The following is a 17,228-nucleotide window of genomic DNA, read 5'->3' on the forward strand; positions in this document are numbered from 1 at the left end:
TATTCAATACAGGCACGTAGGGGTTAGTTTAGAGGCTGGCCAAAGCCAGCAAATGTCAACACGTCATTCACTACAACCCCCAGCCGCTGCGATCCCGTCCGCGCCGTCTATTCCTCTAACGATCAACCACTTCGGTGGTGGTGCGGGATGTCCAGGCACTTTCTGAAACTCTTATCAGCTTGCTTTTCGTTATCTCTGCATGCCTACGACTTCAGTTCCTGCCGAGCGCGTTTTTTCAAGTGCAGGAATTTTATTGTTAATCGCCTATTTCTGTTTAACGACCGCCTAAAATGAAATGATGATAACGCGAGGCAAGTGTGCGGCAAGCGGAATTCATTGAGGAATTTGACAGAGTGATTCATAGATTAAGTATTTCAAATATAGGCTATTATATAGGCTATGCTACACGCACGCACAGAGGGGGGTTTTTCTTACCATCTTTTGTGGGGTTTCTTGCTTTTAGACTAGTCGACTAGTCGGATACAAAACTTTTGTTTAAACGACAGTCAAATTAGTCGTCGCGCACATCCCTACTTTAGACCAGGTCAGTTTCCAGCATAAGTTGCCACAGTGACTAAGCTTGATCTAGGCCCATGTTAAATTTGCTTTATGGAACCAAATAATTTGACAGTGACTCAGACTAACTGAAATAAGCCTTATGAAACAGGCCTCGAGGCATTAAAAGTGATCATATTTTCTCCTTATATAATTTTTTTTCCGTCTTTTATCTTGATATCTTGCATTTTATGCAAAAATGCATTTTATTTTTCCCTAAATTCTGTGTTTTCCATTTGATTTCTTATGGATTCTGTGTTTTATGATTCAGTACAAATTTATCATAAAAAATGGTGTCTAGTGAAATGAATTAATAACACTTTAACAATTTAATCAATCTTTTAAAACGTAATCAAATGAAAATCAATTTACAACAAAACATTGCATTTTTATTTTTTTATTTTATTTATTTATTTTATCAGACATGATGCTGCACAACAGAACTTTATAAATTAATAATAATAAAAAATAACTTGGTTGTATGATATTCCTTAAAAATAATATTATTATTACTTTGAGAATTGCATTGTAGTATACAGTAATATATTCAGTCATATAATTTCAAGTTAAATCTGACTTTTATTTTGACGGTTTGTCTTGTAGGTCTTTCAGTTAGTTTTAGTTTCAGCGTGTATTTGATGGTATTTTTTTGCAAATGAAACTGCATAAAGCTGGTGAAGTGACTCAGAGCAGCTCTGAAGATGAAGTGCATGTGTTCATGTCCTCTTATATTGAGATGCAGACGCTGAAAATACCACGAATCACCTGTGTTTGAGTTTGTGTATGAGATTAAATAATCCACGCATTCACACAAACACACAGAACATGCACTTATTAATAAGACTTATTAGCGACATGCACTGACTGGTTGCTGTAACATTTATTTCTGTTGTGTGATAGGATGTTAGAATAATCCATATTGAGTCAAAATGTCCAGAGCTTATCATCATTATTAACATAAATTTTATCATAATCTCGATATGATGTAATTTATCGCCCGATGCTAATTTAGGCTATTTATAGAACGTGCTTGGCGGGTGACTCGGAGACTCCATGCGGGCTGCCAGGTGCCCATGGGCACCACGTTGGTGACCACTGAGTTACACTCATGGAAGGTTGCCAGGCAACTTCTGCATGATCTAATTAATGTTCACTGTACCTTAAATTTAATGGGCGTGCATACATAACAAGGTTACAAGTTCAAAAACAGCTAGATGAAGCATAACATAATAAAATGGAAAAAAGCAGATGGAACCGAAGACGTGCTTGCATATATTGTATTTAATAGCCGACTTAAGCTCCTTTTATTGGGTAGAAAGTAACAAAAAAGCAGCCAATCACAGTGAAATGTAATTTGTGTAGGTTGAGTTTTTATGATGGTATTGTAAGATTTGGTATCAGATGTCACTTGCACAAGTTTACACACATTGAGTTGAGTCTGTAGCTGCTGTTTTTCCACAGTGCGTGATTATGATCAACAGTTTGACTGAAGATCCTCCTTTCCTTAATGAGACCGCCGGCTGCGAGCTTTGGCTGTGTGCCTCTGTCAGTGTATATTTAGGTCAGAAATGTGAGGATCAGGCTTTTATGTGCAGTTTTGTGTGCGCTGCATTGCTTTCATCCAGGGCTAAGCAGAGACTTTGGGAGCTCAGATGAAATCGATTTTTTTTCCGGTTACCATGACGTAGTCATCCCTGCAAACTCTGGCTGGTTGATACCTCAGTGTGTTTCTGAGGCTAGGGATATCAGTGAACATGTTAATTTAGTGTGATTTAATTGTTTAAAAAGTAACACATTTAAAAAATGTAAGCAATCATCATGCCCTCTGATTTGTACTTACATTGAGTATTATGATTATTTTTATTTATTTATTTATTTTTATCATTGGTACAATTGAAGTCTGATTTAATTTATTAATTAATTAGACCTATGTAATTACTTACATTTTTAAACAGATTGACAGCCCTATCTGACCGGTTTTATTTGTTGTCTTATGGTAATATATGTTTAGCTGTAGTGGTTGTTCTACATTATGTAGTTAGAAAAATAAAAAAATATGGAATTAGACATATACACCACTTTGTCCTGAAGTGTTTCCTGTAAAGTTATTAACTCTTAAAAATAAGATTCTAAAAGGGGCTTTTCATAGTGAATAGAAGAACCATTTTGGCTTCCCCAAAGAACATTTTTGTGAGTTCTTAAAAGAAATATATATTTTGTCTTAGTGTGAAGAACATTTAAATATAGTCTGAAGATCCCTTTTCCACTAAAGAACATTTTGTGCAATGGTAGAGGATCCATTGTACAATCAAGAATATTTAACCTCCATGGAACCTTTTCATTATGCAAAAGGTTCTTTATAGTGGAAAAGGGTTCTTTAGATGAATAAAATAATCTAAGACTAATAAAAATGGTTATTTTAAGAAAGGTTCTTTAGGGAACCCAAAATGGTTCTTAAATGGAATCGCTGCAAAAACACACTTTTAGAAGCTTTATTTTTAGAAACGTATCACTGGATCTGAAGAGATGTAAGATCTGCAGCCTATAGCTCTCTAAATATGGAGGTTGTCAGTAAGAAAGAATGAAAGGAAATAAGTAGGGATGCACCGAAATGAACATTCTTGGCCGAAGCCGAGCAAAATGAAACACTGGACCGAATACCGAACACGGTTTTTTGCATTGGTTTTCACCATTTTGCCAATTTTTTTCACCGTTGGATAAATAGTGGAAGGAGAGTGTTTTAGTGGGAAAATTTGACGAAATATTCCATTGTCACAATCAATGCAACAATACTGTGCTCACAGCAGGATCTGATGTTATTTGCTTTCCCTGCCAGGAGGAATATTGTCTCAAGAGACAGAGTTGGGCTATGGCTTTAGCTAATTCCTTCAGTTGTTCAGAACTTTTTGCATCATAAGTGGTGCAATTTTTAGTTGTTTATTCATTTTGAATTTCTTCCACTCTTATTTGTACTTCCAACTGGGTGGCAGTCATTCCAGCTGCCGGATGTGCTAAATGCTTCCCAAACTTTTAAAGCTTTGGCTTTGCTTTGGGTGCATAAAATTCGACATGCATTCCCAAAGTTAACTGGGTAGAGAGTTCTGGAGATCCCTTGAGCTCACTTTTGGACTGCTGCTAAGCATTGTCTGAAAGAGCGATCAAGTTAATGCTCCCAAGAAGTATTGGACTCACTTGGATGCTTAAAGTATTAGTTCACCCAAAAATGAAAGTTTTGTCAACATTTACTCATCCTCTTGTCATTCCAAATGTCTATGACTTTCTTTCATGGAACACAAAAAAGGTACAAACTTTAAATCAGTCTTAAAATGTCTGAATATCATTACATAAGATCAAGCAAAGTATCAAATCAAGTGGCTTATGCAAGCAAATAATGCTAAGAGTACTACACGTTTCTTTAATTCGTATTTATTTTTTAATATGTGGCTTAATGCTCCAGTTTCTTTTATGCAAAATACAAGATTAGGCAAAATACAGTTTCATGGCCAGTAATATTTATGGCCAGTAAAATTTCTCAGTTTAAGGCTGGTGTTGCAGAAAGTTTTGCTTCCTGAATTAGTATTTTGTTTAATATCATCTTAAATTGCATGTTTTATCACGTCATTAGAGCAAACCGATAGAAAAACTGAACCATGTCAAAGCGTTGTCCGATGAAGCGTTCTGCATTCATGCACACTTCAGTGCTTTTTCATTTAAGTCAAGTCAAGTCTGCTTTGTCAATTCTTCCACATGTACAGCACATACACACAGATAATTGAAATTGCGTTACTCTCAGACCCTTGCTGCATACAGATAACACTACAGTAGAACATAACTACATAAATACAGATAGATACATAATAATTTAAGTCATTTTGGAGGATTTTTATTTGCGCGGTCAGGATAGAAATCCAGAGGTTCAGAGGAAGGACAGAGGAAGCCTCAAGCCTGTGAAAATCAATTTATTCTTGTAATTTGTGTGCATACCTCAAAGACACCATCCCACAACCTAGTGCTTTGAGCATCATACTACACGATGGGAGTTCATGTGGTTAGTCATATTTCACTAACACCCGCTGCCTCATTAAAACCCGTGTCCCACCAAGTGTCTGAAAGCTTTTTATCTGTTTATGGGTGAATAAAAGTTGTATCAAATCAATAAATAGGGCAGAATAACCTACATGCACGCACAGGAAAACCGCAATCTAATATCTCAACACAAAAGTATTTTTTTGCATTGCATGATGTTCCTTTATTCCTCCTCACTTATTCAGGATCCACTGAGGATGCTTGACATGATTTGCAAAGTTCAGCATCCCTGTAAATTCGTCAGTCTCAGCCAGCATTTAAACTTGATGTTCTGGGATCTTCTTCAAAGCGAGTGACATTTGTTTCAGATTTCTCCATCTCAGCAAAGTCTGACTGCTTTAAGTCAGCTATATTTAACCACATTTCATGTGTTTTCCCCCCTTAGTATAATTTTTATTTATTTTTTGGAAATATATGAGGGAACTTGTGTTGTAAAAAGCTTTTACAAGGCAGAATGCTGTCTGGAGACTCTCAGGGACTGTTGTTGCTTGACTTTTAGAGGATAATGTTTTGTCCTGGATGGTTCGGGCGCTTTGAATTATTTTTAAGGTCAGGTGGGGAGTTTGACCTTAAAGCTGGCAGGTTCTTAAAGTCACGATTCTTGTAATTGCGACCCAGTCTCGTATTTAAAACTGTGTGCTTTGACTATCATCACAGTTCTTGTGGTGTTCTCTTTGAAGAACATGTACTTATGTTTAATAAAGTCTTTTTAAACATGGTTATGGTTGTTCCGGAGCCCATTGCCCTGTTTTATTTCTCCTTATCAGACCTTTCTCAGACAAGCTTTATATGCCATTTCTATTAAAACTAGTCTAGTATGGCACTTAATGTATTTATCAAAGAAAAACAGGGTCTGGTGAGTATGTCAGATGATAGCATGACATTGTTGTTTCTCTGCTTTCATTAATGGTCTAATTATTTGATATTTCAATCAAGATCCTCTAAGTTAATTTGAATGAAATTGACTAAGTTTTGTTCTTGTGTGGCATTAGAAACCTGAGAGTATATTTTTGCTTGATTTGGTGAGGTCCTTGTTAATATTTCCCTGTGTGATAATCAAGGATTTGGCTGGTCACCTCAACTTCATAAATCATCAATATTGCTTTTGTGCTACAGCTTTTGAGTTTCTGCTGCTCCGTCAACGTTCCAGAGCTGAGGTTGTGGCACGCGCTCATGTTTAAGTGAAATGGTTGGCCTTTTAGCTGCTTTTAATGAAAAGTTGAAACATTTCTCTGTAGTTCCACCAACAACTATTTATGTATTGTATACCCATTTTGTTTTTCCTCACAAACATTATAACATGTTATTAAAAATTTGATCAAAACGCTCTTCTCTTCACAGCACTACATTTCCATCCTCCACTCTTGAGCGACTACTTTTATACATTAGAAGGATTTCTGAACTGCACAGAGCTTTCTTCTTGAATTCGATAGAGCATATCTTCTGCTTATTACACTGCTCTCTTGAATACTTGATTCTGATTGGCCGATCGCAGGATCCTGCTGATATTTTTGTGTAATGGATACTGATTTATATATGTGAATATTGTCCCTGGCAGCCAATTTCCTAGATAGCTAGTTGCATCTCTCTCATAGCACAGTGCATTCTTTTTATGTTAAAATAATTTCAACTTAGATCAATATTTCATGTCCTTTTTATTTATTTATTTTGATTTTATTTATTTATAAGTAGCCATGCAAGCAACATAATAATTAACTGTGGTATGGTCATTATCACAAAGTAAACCCCTTTAAGTTCTTAGAGAACTGCTCCACTTTGCATTGGGATCCATATCAGCCTGTTGAGGTTTAAGTTGCGGTAATGAATGGCATTATCCCTTACATATAATCTTTGATATTTTTTAATAAATGTGACATTCATGTTTTATTAAATAATTTTTAAAAATCTCTCTGCTCTCTTTTTACAAGTTTTTACCCCTGCCAATATTTCATGTTTTTTCTTAAATGAAAGTAAAGCTTTATTTTTTAGAAGTGTATTTTTACCCTCTGGCATGGTTTCTGCATTCTCTTTCATATCCAACAGACTACTTTAAAAACATGAAAATTGAAAGACAGGAATTATCTTTGTTGTGGTTTTTGAGGGCGGTAGTAAGGGAAATACATTTGCATGTCTTCTGTAAATATTTCAAAATATCTTACAAATATATAGTTCAGAAAATTACGTTAATATTAAAAAAAAATTGAATTAGACTTGTGTTTTGTTTAATCAGAAGAATTATGAATACTTTTGCTGATTAGTGGTCTTACCTGGAGGTGGTTAAAAGACATGGAGGGCTGTAATTATCTCTTCATGTTTAATTTTGGCAGATGGATGTGCGCTACTCATGTCATTGACTTTGAGAAATGCCTTCAAGCTCCAGTATCTCCGTTACGACAGTGGCGCTTAAAGGCTGTCTGCACATTTCTAGCAGTGTGCCACTTTACAGCCCCCTCTAGGGCACTTTTTCCTCAGCTAAACCATTTTTGATCATGTGTCCCTCTCTCTTTTTTATGTACATCCAAAGTTGCAGCTTCCCTTTGGTTTCTGGTTACTTACAATGCATGGGGAAGTGAATAAAATCCACAGGCTCCAGAATACAGACTACAGACAGTATGTGGAGGAGGAGACTGATCACTTGTAGAAAAATGAATCAGAAATTGCTGTGCTCAGTGTAGTGGGTGTTGGAAAGAATGCCATTCTTTTTTAGGAAAGAAAGCGTTCCTTTAATGTAAAACAATCAATTAGCTTATTTGTAAAGGCTTATTCTAGTCTATTGCTGGTCGATAAGTGGATTAGCTGGACTAGCCTGAAGAGTACCATATATTTGAATGATTTGAGGTAAAGAGTTGAATTTTAATACCATAGTTGTTAGATTTTGTGGTTATTTGACGTCTCAGTGCTTCAAAAGTTTGGAAAAATTGAGATTTTTAAAGTTTTTGAAAAAGGTATTTTATGCAGGGCTGCATTTATTTAATAAAAAAAACTGTAGTATTATGAACTATGTTTAAAATGTAAAACAACTGTTTGCCGTAGTTTTTCCAGTAATGGAAAAGCTGATTTTTCAGCAGCCATTACTGCAGTCTTCAGTGTCACATGACTCTTCAGAAATCATTCTAATATGCTGAGTTGGTGCTTAAGACACGTTTCTTGAAAGCTTTTTGAAAGAAGTCTTCTGTGTTAACTTGAATTTATTGAATTGTAATGAATGTGAACACTTGTCATGTGTTTTCACATGCAAACACATGTGTGTTACAATGCATAGTTGCATGGATGCTGTCATTTTTGTTTGTGCCGTTCCTCACACTCTCTTGCAACATGTTTGCTTCTCATCTTGTCCTGTCTCACGTCTCACATAGTTCACTTAAGGACCAACTGAGGTGCCAGGGTATCTTGTTTTCTGTCAAGTCCCAAGACTCCCATATTCTCCTGTACCTACTTTAAAAGCACAGTCTGTAATTACTGCAACTGGCAGGCCATTAGTGGCAGTGCAAGAACAAACAGCATCTCTTCCTGTTCACTTCTGTGGTGATTAAGCAGACATATTTGCAAACCCCAACCTCTGTTTTAAGCCTGTGAGCTGAGTCTTTGTCTTTGAGCGTCTGCTTCATCAATTATAGATCGTATCTGTAATTAGTCTCTCCGTCAATCCTAGCATTTTGTACTCCATAACCTCCTTTATTATGTCTATCCTAATTATAAAGAGAATTATCCAGTGTGTTTAATCGAAGCCTTGATTACAGTCTTACAGTATGAGCGCCCCAGTGTTTCTGCGGTTATTTGTGAAATAATTTAGTTTCATCCTTCAGTTTGTAAAAATTACAGATTGGTCACAATGGATGACTTTTTTGTGCAACAACTTAAGTTTATACAGCTTTTATTAAGATTATTGTTAATTTATAAATACACTCGTTCATTGCTAACCCATGTTTATTCATAATACAATGTTGATTTATACAACTTGAAATGTTAAAAAATATTACATGTAGGGCTGTCGCGGTGAGGGAATTTCCCTTGCGATAATTTTGAGTGGCTTAATAGCGCAGTATGCGGTATTATCGCCATACATGTGTGTGTATATATAATTTGTGTGTGTTTGTGTTACGATATAACTAACAAGGTCATATTCAGAAGACAATGAATTCGAAACCAAATAGCTTTGAAACAGGAAGTGAAGTAAACAGAAGAGAATGACAAAATAACGGTCCACATAACAGAACATAAACCTGACAATAAGATCGTCAGGCTAGCGTTAGCCTATATGTATAACAGTTAGCCTAGTTGTAATCTGATCTTCTAATCTGACTGGACAAGAGACTTTCTATTGATATTTCCACCTGTGCGCGGCGTTCTAGACGGGCTGTCAGTCAGTGCAGTTACAGTGTTGCGCCACAAGGTGGTGGAAAGGGACTGTCATTCAACTACACGTTCAAAAACGCTGATTCATTCATTCAAAGATACGTAATGAAACACGCTGTTGAAATCATTTTAACTTTGAGCGCCATTTTAGAAGGCTCAGCTGACCAGCTATGTGTCGATGCTAAGACAGAGATTTCGCGTTCCTTGGACATGACAACCTATTTTCACAAATATATATGACTCAGCCTGGAGGAACCTAATCGCACGCGCTCAGTCGATCTCTCTCTCATTCACTGTCTGTTTAGGCTTGTTAAGTGCAAATCTACGGAGCCTCTGTACAAATCAGCATGGTACACATTGTTATCATTACAAACTTGTTTAATATTCAGTCCACATGCATGAAGTGTAAAATGAGAAGGGCATAACCTTACGAAAAAAGAAAACACGCAAAAATCGCGGTTGCTGCGGTTCTTGCATTCCTCTGCAGTTTGCTCGTCAATAGCGCGATATTGCGGTTATCGCGACAGCCCTAATTTCATGTAGAAATTAATGTTGGTTGTTAAATCCTATAAAATTAAGTTTTTTGTTTCTAGCTTCCTTATACGTAATTCATCTTCTAATGTTAACACATTTACTAATGAAACCTTATTGTAACATTAATGGGGGTTTTGTTTTTTAATTTTTTAGAGGTGTTGCTCTATTAACATACTTTAGAAGTACAGTGATGCAAATCTCTATTACAGTTGATAATTCATCTTCTAATGTTAACACATTTACTAATGAAACCTTATTGTAACATTAATGGGGGTTTTGTTTTTTTAATTTTTTAGAGGTGTTGCTCTATTAACATACTTTAGAAGTACAGTGATGCAAATCTCTATTACAGTTGTTCTTAAAGTTTATCCACCAAACTCTATATATTATACGTGTTAACATCAGAGCAGTGAGAGTGCTAATATTTTCTGTGCATTCTAGTCTTTCAACTTTGTCTTGACCATCCGCCTACAACAGTAGTCCTGACACTAAAAACATGGTTTAATGGACAAATAGCAATTTGTTTTTGTTTTTTTTGTTTTTTTGAGAAGTGCTTTAACAAAACATGAGCCTCCCTTGGCCCATAGACCTCCACTGAAAATGTCTTGTCCCATAGTCTTCCATTGTAAATGCCTTGCCCTGTAGATTTCCACTGCAAATACCTTGCCCTGTGGACTTTCATTCTAAATGTCTTGCCCCCTAGACTTCCGTTTTGAAAGCCTTGTCCCATTGACTCTCATTCTAAATGTCTTGCCCCCTAGACTTCCATTTTGAAAGCCTTGTCCCATTGACTTTCATTGTAAATGCCTTGCCCCGTAGATGTCTATTGTGAATGCTTTACCCCATTGACCTCCTCTGTAAATACCTTGCCCCATAGACTTCAGTTGTAATTGCATGGCTGTAGACATGGTTTATGTTTCACATACAAGTTGAGGGATGTGTTGTGTATTTTTCTTTCTTTCTCCCTTTTTCCTTCTATCTCTTATCTCTCGCTCTTGTCAGTTACCAGTCTTTCTTTTCATTGTCGTCATTACTATATCTACATGCATTTTATCTAACTTTATAGTCGAGTTAGCTCTGCGCTTGCAATTTGAAAGCCATTGTTCTTGATTTGTGCCTTTGTCTCTTCATTCGGTCTGCTGTACTTCAGCTCGCCTTTGAAGAGGTGGAAGAGCCAAAGAGCACTTCAGTCACCCTGCTTTCTTTGTTTGCCACCTTTCATTGTATTCTCCTCTGGGGAAGTGAACCTTGGTTGCACCTCTCCTCCCTCACCATTCCATCCCTTGTTATTCCAATTTGTTTTGTCGTTGTTTGATCCATTATTGCAGTGCCCTGCTTTTCTGTGAGCAGGAGGGGAATGCCCTGACAGGGTGGCAGTGGATTTGTCAGATAACCCAACTGTCCTCATGCCAGTGCGTTGATGGCTTTATTAATGGAAATAATAAACTGTACACAAGGCCTCCAACAGCTCATTTAAACGAATTAATTAAGAGAACAGAGGCAGCATCACTAAACAAGTCACCAGTTTCTTCAAAGCAGTTTTTTGATTTGCTGTTTTCCTCTATCTGGAATGTACTTTTGTTTTACTTCTGACTTTTTGGAATAAGAAACTTATTTTTGTTGTCAGTTTCTCTGCCACCTGAAATTTTTTCGAGAATCCTTACATGTTACAAAAGTGGTTTTGCCACTGCTTAGAAAAAAAGTCTGTTTTGTGAACATTGTACTCGCAGTATATAAGATACGCTAGAGTTTTCAGTCTGTTTGACTGTTGTTCAGTTCGGTTTGCATGAAAGTTACTTTCGGAGTTAGGATGTGAGGAACCTCACTGTGGAAGTCTGCTTGAAGAGTTTTGGATTCGATTTGGAAAACATTCTGGTTTAATTTACCCAAGTGAACCGTTATTGATGATGTACATGATGACGACCGCACTTACGAGGCATCAGTCCCAAAGCGCCAAAGCCTTTCCTTTGCTGATTGTCTCTGCAGAAACAGCCTTAGGTGAACAGCTAGCATTCTTTGTATCTTTGATGCAAGACAGATGCAATAACCATGTAATGCGGGTCACAACCATTTGCTTTTGCCTGTGTACATTTTCTTACAACATGCAATTTGACAAAACAGGTATTAACACATAATTGTATCATGTTTGGTCAGATGTTTCAGCTCATGTAGACTGAAATGTAATGCAGTCAGTTGAAATGTTAAAGAATCTTCAAATAAGATAAACTAAAACAATATTGTTGATTAAACATTTATTATCATTGTTTTCTTGCAATTGATGGTGTTCTGAATGGCGGTGTGTAACCTAATGTGACAGAAGGGTGTTTTGTTTAGTTTGTTCACGTATCACTGTGTAAAAATGTTTCCCATTTGTTAACCTTTCCTGTTGTTTAACAGCAACTTTATTTTAAGATAATCGAATTTCATGTCAACCTTGCTTTTTGTTCAGATAGGTTTCAGTCCTCCACCAAATGGAGAAAAACATGAGTTTAAAAAAAAAAAACTCAATATATTAAATTTTTGATGCCTTCCCTTTGCATTTGTTAGCTAGCTACAGAGCTAAACAGCTGTCAGACTGTGCTGATGACGCAACCATACCGCTGTTCAATTATTACAGTGTGAAAAGGAATCTGTGGTGTCAGGGAATTGGGGCTGAAGTGTGAATGCAAAAATATTCTGAGAAATATTCTGGAATGTACATTTTGTGATTTAACAAAATCACTGTATATTTGATTGTGGGCGGATGATTTTTTCTTAGAGATGATGGCAGAATCATATTTTCCATGGCATCACATCTCTTCATAAGCCTTCATGAATGACACCTACCATCACACTCTAAATTACAGCATGCTAACTCTCCCATAGTCACTTTGCTCATCAGTGTTTTGCTGTTATAGAGCTACTTCCACATGCTATGGTCCATCAGCATGTATTTCTTCTGCTGACTTTACCCATAAACAGGATTAAGGGATTACCGCCTTTATATGAGAAGATGAAGACATTCTGTATGGCACCATCTCTACAGGGGAGAATGTTTTTAAGGAAACCCAAGGCTGGAGAAGTAATGTCGCTCACAGGGGGAGACTATAGAACAACTCTTGATGTGTTATTAATGTTCATTTGATATTCATTTGGTGATGTAAGCAGAGGTCTTTAACAAAGGACTCTCTGGAAACCAATGCACACTGAAATTCTCAGTTTTAAAGCAGCGCAAACAGGCGGAAACAAATGGACTGCTCAGGAGAGCGCTTGTAATTCACAGCAGTTTTTCCTTTTTCCACTTTTTTACCAATTAATTAAAATAGTTTCCATTCTTTCATGTACTGGGCACCAATTTATTATTATTTTTTTTTACTTCTGGTATTTTTTAAAAACTGAATCTGAATAAGACTTTTCAATGAATCTGAATGAAAACCTTAATTCTCAACACTAGGTTAGAGTACAGGCTACACTGAAACATTCACTTGCCCCACAGTGTCTCTCTTCACTTTATCGAGTGTCTGGTCACATATCCAATCTCCTGATTTAATTCCTTCATCTTGTCTTTCATCTTTGGGCGAGAGATTTCTAACTGGGCTTAATGTCCTCCTGACCCTTCATCTTACCCAGGGCTACAGTGAGGATCTGCAGACACTTCTTTAATAGAGCTGTAAAATATTGAAAACTTCCATTAGGGACACTAAACTTTCAGAATCATTCACTTTTGTCCTCTCACTCTGTGTTTTTTTTTTTTCTTTTCTCCATGTTACTTAAAACCCCGGCAGTGAGATTATGTGGGATTATCACAGCGTGTGTGATTCACTATTATTAGTGGCTATGCACATTAGCGTACAGCAGTGTAGAATATTCATTTGTACTATTCCGCTGACTCAAACAAAAAAATAAAACCCAAAGATTTGGGTCAGAGTAAGGAAAACAACATCTAATTAGTATGGAGGCACTGTACCTCATTGAGTTTTTCACCACCCCACAGTATGGAGTCCAGTCTTCAACATGTATTGAGGTGGAGTTAGACATTTTTGAGCATGTAATCTGCTGGCAGATGGTTGATAAATGAGCATCAGGCCTGCATTGCTCTCAGGCTGCATGACCGTGAAGGAACTTGTCGTGATTCTCTCCGCTGCAGAACGTTCCTGAGATTATACTCGTCCATCAGTGTAGCTCCCAGAGTGATACTCAAAGCCTGCATCTCATCCTAATAGAGCTCAGACCAAACCGCATATAGCAAGTGGGAAATTGTTTTCTTCCCTCTTTTCATTTTTCTTTGATTAAAGGTGAAGTAATTTCTGTGGCAGAAAACAATTGCAAAAAAATAAATATTGTTTCCGAACAAAGCTTACTTTTTTGTTTCTATTAATAGAAAGGAAGGAAGGTAAAATGGAATGAAGGAATGTAAAATGAAAAGAAGGAAGGAAGGAATGTAAAATGGAAAGAAGGAAGGAAGGAATGTAAAATGGAAGGAAGGAATGAAGGATAGAATGAATGTAAAATGGAAGGAAGGAATTAATGTAAAATGGAAGGAAGGAAGGAAAGAATGTGAAATGGAAGGGTAGAATTTATGTAAAATGGAAGGAAAGAATGAATGTAAAATGGATGGAAGGAAGGAACAAATATAAAATGAAAGGAAGGAAGGAATGAATACGACAGCGGGAAGGAAAAAAGAAAAAGAAGAAAGTAAGCAGGAGGGAAGAAAGCGGAAAAAACAGCAATAAAGTAAGGTGAAGAAAGCAGGAATGAAGAGTAACCTAGCAGGAAGAAAGTAAAGGGGAAAGAAATCGGTAAGGAAGGAGAGGGAAGAAAAAGAATGAAAGAGGACATAGAAAGAACTTGAACATTAAAATATTACACGTGGCCTTTTAAGAATGAGATGGGTTCTCTCTCAGGCTCTGCCTGTTGCCTGAACTCCTTCCATTTCCCCCATGCCTCCTTTTCTTCACCTGTAAACAGTATAGAGGAGTTACTGACTCAATAACCACATATTCAGTACAAAGAAAGTCCTTTAAAATACTGTCAAGCTCTTGAGAGAGCCTTTGTCTGAAAACTGAGAGCTCAGGATTTTCATCCTTAACCTGTGTCTGCAAAGTAAAGTAACTTTGTGTCTCTCTTCCCTGTCTCTCTCTGTTCCTGTCGTCTCGACCTCACAGGGTTCGCTGCTTTACAACAGTGGGGGGGACAGCACAGCAAACTGCTCTTCTGACAAGCAGCAGAACGAGGGCAAGCTCCTTAAAGGTAAGACAGCTCTGCACTCCATGATCGAGTCCCTCGCCACCTGACCTCAGAACATCCTTGTCAGCCAATGTCCTCATGCACCCACGTAGCAGCACCATCCCATGTCTCTCCATCCATTCATTGCTGTTGTTGTGCTCAGGCTGTGTCACTTAGTGTTTAAAAATTGAGCGTTGACCCCTGTGTCTCCGCTAATGTAAATATAGATGAGCTATTGGGCTTGACTGTAATAATCACATCTTTGACCATAATGACAGTACCTATGCAGCAGATTTGTGCTGAGTGAGGAAGTTTAAAGACAGTCACTAGACATAACGTGTCTGTTATTGCTCCCTTCACAGCATCCTTTGCGCCCATCTGCTTCGCAATAAAGTCGAAAGAAAATGACCTTCTGCCTCTGGAGAAGAATCGTGTGCGACTGGACGACGACTCAGATGAGGACGGGATGAAGGGGGAGGTGCAAGAGGGAGCGGGGTTGGCGATAGGATTGGTCGAAGCAGCCAGAGAGCCTCCTCAACCTCTATTGGCTGAGGAGAAGAAACCAGTACTGTCCCAGGAAGAGCTAGAGGCCAAACAAGGTGCGTCAAAATCTTCACTAAAGAATTATTTCATTCAAAAATAAACTTTCTGACAGCATTTACTCAACGGCTTGATCAAAACTGTGTGGAACTCAAAAATGTATAATTGTGAATCGCATCCTTCAATAAAAAGTTTCATTTGAATAATGTGCTAAAGTCTGAAGCCATATAATAGATTTAAATGACAAATTAGCTTAGATTTAAATCTGCAGAAGTCAGAAAGAAAGGAAGGAGGGATGAACAAAGGACAGGAAGAGGGAAATAAGGTAGGTAGGAAGGAAGGAAGATAAATGAACTAAGGAGGGAAGATAGGAAGAATGGAAGAAAGGAGAAATGAAAATTTTCCCCGCATCCCTAAAAAAAAAAAAACGGGAAGAGGGAAGAAAGAATAAAGTACAGGAAGAGGGGAAGAAGCAAGGTAGGAAGGGAAAAAGAATGAAGAATAGAAAGAGGGGAGCTAGAAGGAATGGAAATGCAGGAGAAATTAAGGACAGGAAGAAGGAAAAGAACAATGAACAGAAAGAGCGAAGGAAGGCTAGGAAGGAAGAGAATGAATAACAGAAAGAGGGAATATAGGAAGAATGTGAAGAAAGGAATAATGGATAGGAAGAAGAAATGATGGATCAAGGAACAAAGAACAGGAAGGTGGAAGGAACGTAGGGGAAGAAAGAACAAAGAATAGGAAGAGGGAAAGAATGAAAATATAAAGAAGAAAGAATGAAGGAAGAGACAGGATGAAATTAAGGTCAGGAAAAGGGGAAAATTGAAGAATGAGAACGGAGGGCAGGAGAAAGGAAGCATGAAATGAAGACAGGCAGGATGGATTCAGAAAAAGAAGGAAGGATTATTTAAATTTAATGCTCTTTTTAATATTTTTGAGCTTCAAAGTCTCCGCTCACTTTCATTATATGGTAAAGAGTGGCCAGAGTATTTCTCAAAATGAATAAGTCAAAGGTTTGGAAGAACATTAAATCAATTGTTCATTTTTGAACTGTGCTTTTAAAGCCACTAGACTCTTTTCTGGACCATTGTCCATCTTTTTAAATGCCAAGCATATTAGCAAGTTTTAGATTTGACTCACTATCTGTAAAGTTCAGAAGTTAAGTTTTGTAAGTGTATTAAAATTGAAATAATTCCTTGTCTGCTGTTTTCAAGGCTGTTCTTTTGTAAATGTTCTGAAAAATTGTTCAAACAGAAGAGATGAGTCAGTTTGTGGAGTATTACGGAAAATAGCTCGTGCTGATTTCCCTCACCGTAATTGTTGCAGCCCAAATGTAATTTCTCACTGGCCAGAAGCTTAGAAGCTAGACATCTTTTACTGTAACAAGATGAAAAATATTGAGAAACAATCTGTAGTTTATCATGATCACATTAAGCCGAGAGTTACCGGATTTTGCTGCCCTTTTAGGACTTCTTAATTGTTCTTTTGACCCTCAGAGACTTAAAATAGTGAGCTGATCTGATCGCTGTCACATCACAATGACTGGCAGCACATTAAATTACTCCGGCGAGGGCCAGGGATCTAATGTAATAGATCTGTCCATATGGACCATGCTCACCAGTGGCAATAACTGTCCCCTGTAATTAAGAGGGAGTGTTTCACACAGATAAAATGAGAAGGACAGCTCGCAGTCAAAAATACCAACAACGTCTACACCGGAAATGAGATCTGCAGATGTGCATGAGAGATTGTAAATGAGTTTTTGCCTAAAAACAGGAAATTTTCGGACCAACTACACTACCATTTGTAACTACACTACCACTACCCGTTTGGGGTCAGTAAGATTTTGAAACAAGTCTGCATTTATTTGATCAAAATAAAGTAAAAACAGTAATATTGTGAAATATTATTAGTAATGTTTTTCTATTTTAATACATTTCAAAAAGTGTGAT

The 17,228-nt window shown here is 37.2% G+C and overlaps 1 protein-coding gene across 1 annotated transcript in view; it reads left to right on the forward strand.

The window, feature by feature from the left end:
- The window catches only part of sfswap (splicing factor SWAP), a 109,038-nt gene that overhangs the window by 48,284 nt on the left and 43,526 nt on the right, over nt 1-17,228 (forward strand). Inside the window, exons 11-12 of the mRNA XM_016229603.1 lie at nt 14,676-14,760; nt 15,099-15,335. Of these exons, the coding sequence (XP_016085089.1) occupies nt 14,676-14,760; nt 15,099-15,335 (322 nt within the window). The remainder of the gene's footprint in view (nt 1-14,675; nt 14,761-15,098; nt 15,336-17,228) is intronic.

The sequence above is a fragment of the Sinocyclocheilus grahami genome, unplaced genomic scaffold, assembly GCF_001515645.1.
Source record: "Sinocyclocheilus grahami isolate Dianchi unplaced genomic scaffold, SAMN03320097.WGS_v1.1 scaffold355.1, whole genome shotgun sequence".
Classification (NCBI taxonomy): domain Eukaryota; kingdom Metazoa; phylum Chordata; class Actinopteri; order Cypriniformes; family Cyprinidae; genus Sinocyclocheilus; species Sinocyclocheilus grahami.